The 10,007-nt window shown below is 29.1% G+C and overlaps 1 protein-coding gene across 5 annotated transcripts; it reads left to right on the top strand.

Annotated features, from left to right (window-relative positions):
• Positions 4,790 to 9,021, top strand: LOC109354388 (ubiquitin receptor RAD23c-like). 5 transcript variants are annotated; one of them, XM_019596859.1, is made up of 13 exons: positions 4,790 to 4,998; positions 5,871 to 6,032; positions 6,397 to 6,450; positions 6,558 to 6,637; positions 6,747 to 6,768; positions 6,799 to 6,824; positions 6,967 to 7,144; positions 7,342 to 7,494; positions 7,573 to 7,641; positions 7,742 to 7,789; positions 7,870 to 7,979; positions 8,098 to 8,176; positions 8,700 to 9,021. In XM_019596859.1, the coding sequence occupies exons 1-13, from the start codon at positions 4,933 to 4,935 to the stop codon at positions 8,817 to 8,819; spliced, it is 1,167 nt and encodes a 388-aa protein (XP_019452404.1). In that variant the 5' UTR covers positions 4,790 to 4,932; the 3' UTR covers positions 8,820 to 9,021. The 5 variants fall into 5 exon arrangements, with proteins under 5 accessions (XP_019452404.1, XP_019452403.1, XP_019452402.1 ...); XM_019596858.1 differs by having other exon boundaries at positions 6,964 to 7,144; XM_019596857.1 differs by having other exon boundaries at positions 6,747 to 6,824.

Genomic DNA, 10,007 nt, shown 5'->3' with positions numbered 1-10,007 from the left:
GTAAATATGTTGTTTAAAGTGTATTTTTATTGATTTTTTCATTCATTAACCTAATACGATGACTTCTATATCCCGTTACTCAATCTTCATCATTGTAAATTTGTTCTTCTTTTGTAAATATGTTGTTTAAAGTGCATTTTTATTGATTTTTTCATTCATTTGTTTACTTTTAGATATGTTCTTATTTTTAGATATGTTCTTATTTTCTAGATATATTAATTGATTTTTTGTTTATTATGTTTGTGTATTCTTATTTTTTCTTTGATTTGTTTATATTGTATATATGGTACGATTGATTTTATTATTTTGTAGATTTGTTCTTCTAATAATCATATTTCTTAGTGTATGATTTAGAATGATTCCATCCTTAACAATGACCAAACCCTCAATAACTATGTTATTTACCCAATCTACATTTATATATACACATTTAGTTACAAGTTACAATATTGTATTTGTTTGTTTGTTGTCATGAATTTATTTATCTTCTCATCTTATCTCACTTTTATCATCTTATCTCGCTTTTATCATCTTATCTCTTCATTTGCAGTTTGACTTTCCCTTAAAGCATATCTACGGGTTAGTGTTATATTTATGTGTCTCTATCTTACTAAAATCTTCAATTTTATTCTCTTTTGCACAATAAATGAATTTGATTATTTTTTCTCACATGATATTTGTTAAAATATTTTTTCCTGTGCGGTTATTTTTCTATAGCAGGAAATATGAATTGGTCATATTCTTTGTTTCGACATTTGTAGAAAAGAAATCTCACATCCTATAATACAACGATTAGATGTTATATTCATTATCTGAGTGTAGAATAATAGTTCTTTAATTTTATTATGTGTTTGTTCTTTTACCTTTGAAATTATTTTTTTCACTATTTGAATGTGTCAACCTTATATTAGTAAGAATAATCTTTAATTTTTTTTATTCTCATCATAAATAATTTGGCATGGTTAATTGTTGAATATGTATATTTTATCTACTTAATCATAGTAATGTGATCATCATATCAGTCATAACCACCAAAGAAAATTTAATTTCATTTATATTCTACTATATAAGTAATAAATTTATGGAATATTAATATTTAATTCCATTTATATTATGTTTTGTTTGAATTTATGGATGAGTTATAAAAATATAATATAAACTTGCATAATTATAGCTAATAAATTTGTGGAATGTTAATTGAGTAATAATTACTCATTAGTGTCTTTGAATGTATTAATTGGTAGTCACACTTTGAATATTAAATTATTAGGCATGATTTTCTTTGAATGAATTTTGCTCTATTATCTAAAAACTAAATAATTGTCCTCCACAATTATTTTTGTTATTTGATTTTTTTATTGTGTTATTTGATTGAATTTCTCTTTAATATGATGTAATAATGAAAATATTAAAGAAATTTCATTTGATTATGATAATAAATTGATTTGATTTATATTTTGATTAAATTATTTATGATTCGCTAATTTTAAGCAATGCTCATTATAGATATAAATTTTCATGATTGTAAATATTAAATTTGAAAAATATATTTATATTCAATTTCATTTATATTCTATTTTGTTTGAATTTATGGATCAATTACAATATTTGAATTTATGGATTAATTTATATTTATATGTAAGTTGTCATGATTCATTAAACTCCATGACAAGCGTGATTAATTGAGCATATTACATGATTAGTTTAACATTGAAAATTTAATGTATATTTATAATTATACTGATAAAAATAATTAAATAATAATATCATAAAGAAACATAAAAGTTCAACTTTTTTCACTCAGTTACAAAAATGATATTGTACACAATTAATCAATTGTTAGTTACATTTTAGAAGCCAATATTATTAGGCATGATTGTCTTCGAATATCTTTTATTCAGTTATCTAAAAATTAAATAATTGTTCTCAAAATTAGTTTTGTGATTTTATTTTTCATTGGGTTGTTGGATTAATTTCTATTTAATCTTTAGTAGGATGTGACAATCAAAATATTAAAGCAATTTGATTTGATTGTGATAATTAATTTGTTTGATTTATATTTTAATTAAATTATTTATAATTCTCTAATTTTAAGCAACATTTATTATTGATATAAATTTACCGTAAATAATAAATTTTTTGAATATTAATATTTAATTCAATTTATATTCATTTTGTTGTTTGAATTTATGGACCAGTTACAAAAATGAAATATAAATTTGAAGTATTATATTTAATAAATTTATGGAATATTAATTGAGTAATATCTACTCATTAATGTTTTACATCATTTTCAAAATTTTGTTTATATTTGGATTCATTAATCTATAATTTATTCTGATTTATTGAATTGCATAACGTGCATGATTAATTGAGCATATTACACAATTATTTAACATTAGAAACTTAATGCACAATTATAATTATACTGATAAATAAATAATTATATTTTAATATTATAAATAAATATAAAAACTCAAATTTTATGGATCAATTATAAAAATGATATTATGCACAATTAATCAATTAAATTAAACGATCGAATATAATAAGATGATGAGACAACGAATTAACTCTATAATGTATGTGATTTATTTAAAAATAAAAGGAATATGATTACCTATGTAATATTAAAATATAATGTTACTATAGCACTATTAAAATAATAATAATAATAATGTGAATCTTAACATAAGGTTTGTAGTTATTTTAGGGTCAAATAATAATATTTATTTTTATACTAATCTTATTTTAGAATCAAATAATAATGAAATTATAAATTTATTGATGATTTTTTATATTAATAGGATACTACTAACTATATCATGTTATGTATGTGTAAAAAAACAATGTTGGAAAAGTCAAGTAAGATGTTAAACCAGAAGAGGTCCCATATTAAGTTTATCCAATTTAAACGGTTAAACTGTATGGTCTGACCGTATGATTTTATATATAATTAATAATTTTAACAATATGAATGCACTGGTAACATATATGGTTTTAACCATGCGAATGCACTAGCAACGTACATATTCTTAATCATAAATGCACATGTAATATGTGTTCTTAATCATGCGGCAAAAAAATATTGTCCTGTGCAAATGCATAGGTAACTTACTAGTTATGTAATTAAGAATAAACATTAATGTGGGAATGCTAAAATTAAAAAACTTTGTATTGATGATGGTTGACATATATTAAACTAAACTGTCTCTCTAATATATTCGACATTATAATCTATGTGTTATGGTATATAAAAACCATAACTAAATCCGCTTCATACGAATAATAATAATAAAGGTTAAAATCTACGTACTGTTTGAACCAATGACTCCCGCCGTATGAAAGCAATACTCTAACCACTGAGTTAAGTAGGTCACTTACCATCCCAACCAAATCGAAAAAATAAAAAAAAAGGATACCTATGCTATCAGATCAATGGATTATAAATGTAATATTACTTAATAAGCAATACCAATACAATATCAATCAAGGAGATTGGATCATGGAATATTCATCTTGACAAGAAATTATCTACATAATATGATAAAATATGTATCAAAATGTATCAAACACACAAGGGCTATAGCTCAGTTAGGTAGAGCACCTCGTTTACACGTGCGCCAATGTTTTTTCAGAGGAGTCCATCATGTAATCAAAAGAGCTGATCTTATTGAGAAATGGATGTCTGACTCTATTTTAGGGAACAAAAGGAAAAGTATTTTTTTACATTGTAGTATATTATTTATTATTAATTTGTATAACTTTAATTTAAAAGTCAATTATAGTAAATATATGAATAATAAATAATTTTTTAATTGTGTAAAAAATGTTTACACCATTAAATGTATACATAATAAATTCAGAATAATATATAGATATGAATTAGAGACAACATTTTCTTCTTCAAGAAGAAGTATGACACCTAATGTAGGTTTAAAAGGTGATTGCTATGAAAAGAAATAAAGTCATAGGAAAGTAGACCAAATTGGCATGTGGTGTATGTAATTAGTAAACAAGAATGTAAGATAATAATGAGTGTAATATTTCTGGAATGTTGAGTTATACATAGTTAATATATAATCTAATATTCATTTGAATTATTATTTTTAAGTAGTTAATAATAATTAAATATAAATAATAGATATTGTAATAACAATATATCAAATTCATATAATGTCACTTTATACATCATATTCTCAAATTTAGATGTATAGAAAGTTTTGAGTTAAAAAGAGTGCACATACATTTTTTATGCATTACTCTATATATTACCATTTACCAACCCATTTTGCTCTCCATTATCAATTAACTTTATTTATTTATTTTAGAGTGTAACATTTATGCACTTATATATTGAATATATAAAAATTTATACACAATTAATATATTATACACAATTCATTGGATTTTTTTTCAAAAAGTTATAATAATTAAAAATAAATAATAAATAATATATTAATAGTTCAACATACACATATTTTTTTCTTTATTTTAACTCAATCAAATTTGTGATACATTTAAAGAAGTAAAATCATTTAATTTTGTCCATTTAAAAAACCCTTTAGGTCCGTGTCATTCACAACAATCTAGCTCACTCCATAATTTCAACTCAAAACAAAACCCCATCCTTTCGTATTAACGTTAGCCCCACTTCCTCAATCCACCGAACACGTCCTCATCAACCCCACATTAAACCAGCGCGTGCTATCAATCCCACGAAAGAGCGTGTAAGCAGTGATTCTCTTAATCTAGAATATTTTAAGATATATATTTAAAAAAGAGAGAGATTTTCTTCACACTTCGTGATTGCGCTTTAGGGTCACTCTAGTTTCTCTTCCATTCTCTTCGGATCGGTGTAGTACCACCGTGCCGGCGCCAATTCAGACGCTGTTCGTGGCGGCGATTGAAGTTTTGGTACCGCTGATAAATATGAAGGTTTTTGTCAAGACTTTAAAAGGCACTCACTTCGAAATTGAAGTCAAGCCCGAAGACACGGTTTGCTCCTTCTTCTTAATCGAATTTTCGTTCCCAATTTTCGTTAATTGCGTTCACTTATTGATTGGGCGAGAAGTTTTGGATCGCACAGTGTGCAACGAGACCTGAATTTGAGTGCTAATTAGGGTTTTTATGATTCGTTTTTATTGTTTGTTATTGATTTTTGTTAACACTTAGTTATGAAATTCAGTTTCTTATAGGTGATTGCTTTGTTGTGATGATTGGGATATGTGGTGGAATAATTGAACTCGTGTATCTTAGTTGGAATAATCTCTTGTTAGATTGCTTTTTAACTTTTATCACTCGCTTCACTGCTTGTGGTGGAATATTGTTTAATACTTTCATTGCTGATGCTTCATGAATTCTGATTTTAGTGGGAGATCTGTTGTGGAAAGTTTGTGAGTACTGAAATTAAAAATGACAGTGATTAGTGAATAAGTTCGACATTGACATTGTTTGGAGCTTTTGAATGATCCATAGGAACATTAAACCAATTCATGCTATCAGAATTCTAGATCAGTACTAGTGCTTATGTCCAGGGGAATATTAATAATTCAACACATCTGACTTTTATGTACTGCTACAACAGACATTGGGATCAATAAGCAAGTGATCAGTGGACTGTCATAACTATCACTGTTCTTATAACTTTGGGACAGTACTTTCCAAGTCTTGAACTTCCTATATACTCTGAAGTATCTAAATGTGGAATTCTACTTCTTCAGATGTGTGATGTGTCAATGCTTCAACTTTTAATTATGTGGGTTTTGTGATACTATGAATGTGATGCTCTACTTCTACCTTGTTCTGTTGCTTATGAAGTATAATAATTGGTTTGATATATTACCTGTAATGGTGGGTATTCTTCTCAGGTTTCTGAAGTGAAGAAAAATATAGAAACTGTCCAGGGTGCAGATGTCTATCCTGCTGCACAGCAAATGCTTATTCATCAAGGGAAAGTTCTTAAGGATGCTACAACCTTGGAGGAAAATAAAGTAGCTGAAAATAGTTTCATTGTAATTATGCTATCAAAGGTAAGGTTTTCTTTTATTTCTATTTCTTTTTTGAAAACTATGTTGATCTTTGAACTTATGGAAATATAATCCAATATCTTGATCCATGTTTAAACTTTTTGATGCATATGTTGCTAATTGGACTTTACAAACGACTTGTCTTTTGTAATTGTTATTAAAAAAAAAATTGTGCGCTTAGGTTGATTGCTTTGTATTCTGAAGGCAATGAGTATGTTCTTGGGGATACATCCTCCCAAACTTCAGTGGTGTTATTTATATTGACCTGAATCAATGAGAAATTATTGTTTTTTTTCTTTATATTTTAATGGTTATTATATTCATTTATTGAGTATTAAGTTTGAACTATGTGCTCAAAATATGACAGAGTAAGACTACATCTGGTGAAGGATCTGCTACTTCAACTACACCCTCAGTGAAGGTGAGAACAGTTTGCTATGTTGGTAATATTTTAATGTTATTATTATTATTGCTATTTCATTTTACTGGTTCCGGTAATATTATTCAACAATTATGTCTTCATTGCAGACCCCACAAACAACTGCAGCTCCTACTTCAACCCTCCCAGTGTCAGTAGCACCTCAAGCTCCTGCTGCAACTGTAGCACCGTGAGTCATCAATTTATTCACACCATTTTCTTGAGCTTTAAATATTACTGTTCGTTTCAAAAAAGTTGGTCTAATGTATGCTATCTGAAACTTAATTTCAATTTGACAGACCTGCTCCTGCTCCTGCTCCTGTTCCCATTCCTTCTCTTGCTCCTGCTCCGGCTCCTATACCTTCGAGCACTGCTGTGTAAATATTCTGTTTATTTTGATGTTAGGAATGTAGATTTTATAGTTTCTGTAATGTTTGTATTTTAATTATGGAAAAGTCTTAATAACTTGTTAATTCATCCTTTTACAATTTGTCGTTGAAAGAAACTTTTTTGAAGCAGGGAAGGGTCTGATGTCTATGGGCAGGCAGCATCAAATCTGGTTGCTGGAACCAACTTGGAGGAAATTATTCAGCACATCCTTGATATGGGTGGTGGGAGCTGGAATAGGGATACTGTCCAACGTGCTCTTCGAGCTGCTTACAACAACCCTGAGAGAGCTGTTGAATATCTCTATTCAGTATGTGGATTTTAGATGTTAATTTTCATACCTACTGATATTTATATGCTATATACTTCTGTTGCTGGATTTTTTGAAGTTTGGCATTGCTGTATTCTGGTTGAAGTTTACTTTGTGGATCAGTGGTTTGAGTCTTGCACGGTATTGTCTCTCTCTCTCTCTCTCTCTCAAATTATAATATCATTTATAAATGTTAGGGTATCCCTGAGCAAGCTGAAGCACCCATTGTGGCCCCAGTGCCTGCAAGCGAACAACCTGCTAATCCTACAGCTGCTGCTTCACAAACAACACAACCAGCTCCTGTTACCTCAGGTGGACCTAATGCTCTACCTTTAGACCTCTTTCCCCAGGTAAATATTGCACTACATTTTATTGGAGAAAATATAATGGAGGTTTTTTGGGGTGATGTACTTAACTTTTTTTAACAGGGCCTTCCCAATGTTGGTTCTGGTGCTGCTAGTGCTGGCTCTTTAGATTTTCTACGCAATAGTCAACAGGTATTCCTTATCTTTTCCCACCCTCTCGTTTGGACTGAATTTCTTATTTCTTAAGCAATGTTTAACTAGGTTCTTTGATTTTTATTCATTTGTGTTTCAGTTCCAAGCCCTGCGAGCTATGGTGCAGGCTAATCCACAAATATTACAGGTTTTCTTCTTTACCTTTGTAGTACATCCAATATCCTTTACTCTCTTTTCAGGTTTGATTGAATTTTATTCTTGTTGCAGCCTATGCTACAAGAGCTTGGCAAACAAAATCCTCATCTTATGAGATTGATTCGAGATCATCAAGCTGACTTCCTTCGCCTTATAAATGAACCTGTGGAAGGTGGTGAAGGGTGAGGAATAATCTTGTGCTGTTATTTTTTTGTGTTTGTGTTTGGAGAGGGTCACTATCCTTTTTGTTTATCAACTTTTGTCCAGTGGCTTAACTTTTGCTCTTATAATACACTATAGGAATTTATTGGGGCAGCTGGCTGGTGGCATGCCACAAGCAGTAACTGTCACCCCTGAGGAGCGCCAGGCAATTGAACGTGTAAGTTTTTACCTCGTGGCTATATAAAGCATTAAATGATAGATGTTTTCTTCTTGTTCAAGCCTATAACAACAATGATAACACCAGTTTCATTTAAAACTACCCCAGTAATGAAAACACCGTAAAATCTCGTTGAAGGAAAGGCAAGAGATATGCAATAATGATAGTTTTACACTTTGTTTTCAACATATGCTGCATTAAAACTAATATAGGTAGTGGACCATCTGAGCTTTTTGTTCTGAATTTGGATGAAAGTTAACTCATTAACTATATGACTATAGATTATAAATTTGTTTCCCACATTTTAAACTCTATAAATTCAAATTTAGCTCCACTTCTCTTCCTTATAAACAAGTTATCACAAGTCATATCCTTCTAAATGGGCTTTACATGAAAATGTTAGGCCTGTTGTTTTTGGAATGATCCCTGGTGTTCCCAATGGTCAGCTGTTGTTAACTTGTTAACAACTTCTTCGGTTATTTATATTGTGTTTAAAAGTTGTAATATTTGTTTTCCACGGCAGCTTGAAGCAATGGGTTTTGATCGTGCAACCGTGTTGGAGGTTTACTTCGCTTGTAACAAAAATGAGGAATTGGCTGCTAACTACCTTTTAGATCACATGCATGAGTTTGATGAACAATAGATATCATTTCTAAGTGTCAAATTATTTCTGGGTATTTTTTTCTTTCCGATGGATCTTGGATATACTTGTGTTTAATGAATTTATGTTGGATGTTGACAAGTTTCAAGCGAACAAGGTTTTTCTTACCTCATCCACATTAATTATTGCCCTTGTATTTTCTGTTTCCACCACGTGGAGTATTCATATACATAGTCGTTTGCACATTAACAGTTAGGAACGTAATTGGGAGGTTTTTTGCCACTCATTTATTTTTATCATACACCGTACGGACAATAAGATCTGAGCACCGTTCATAACTGTTAAATAATGTTTCTCTTAGAAGCCATTAGAGAAGCAAAATGGCGAACAGCATTCTATTATTTTATAATTTATGACATTTCCCTTGAAGTCACTCCATTTTCGCTTTATGTAACAAAAAATAGTAGATTAGAAATGTATATAAAAACTCATGATTAACAATTTGAAGTAATAAATTGTTAAAGCATTTAATTTGAAGTTATCAACCATATTATATAGTCAACTATACAATTTGTAGAAGTACAAACTAAGAAATCAAGAATATAAAAGTAGTACAACATGTATCATTTGATCATGTCTCAAAGAACACACCACATGATTGCAATACCATCTATTATTGTGGATTATCATCTATTCTTTAAGGGTTAGGCTGAGGTTAAAAGGGAAAGGAAGAAAAGTGCAAGGGAAAATAGGGAAAGAAAGGAAAAAGTTGATGGATCTCGCGTTGTTTTGCTCTTTTGTGCTCAGATGGATGGAAATGGAAAGAATGGTTGTTTGCCATGATCATAATTGTGGTGAACTTTTACACTTTAAACAGAATTAGAGAGAATGATAGATTCACTGATACGTGTATATATATACATGGAAGTTAAAAAATTAATTTTATATTTATAATTTGTGCATTTAATATTTCGATAAGTGGTAGATATGAATTTTCAAGATAGAACCATTATACTCTTTAAAAAATATTGTTAATTTCTTTTACCACCTAACTTGGATTCAATAATACAATCAATATACTAAAAACATGAGTTAATATGACCAGAAAAGTAGTTGACTTAAAAGATAACTCAACGATATAGAACTCAAAAAGAAGAGAGTAGCATATTGTACAAGACAATCACATAACAATGAATTTAGGAAAGGTAGATATATAATTTTATCCCAAAA

Source organism: Lupinus angustifolius, chromosome LG08 (genome assembly GCF_001865875.1).
Source record: "Lupinus angustifolius cultivar Tanjil chromosome LG08, LupAngTanjil_v1.0, whole genome shotgun sequence".
NCBI classification, from domain to species: domain Eukaryota; kingdom Viridiplantae; phylum Streptophyta; class Magnoliopsida; order Fabales; family Fabaceae; genus Lupinus; species Lupinus angustifolius.
Note: the sequence above shows the minus strand (reverse complement) of the source record. Positions and strands in the feature narration are given on the sequence as shown.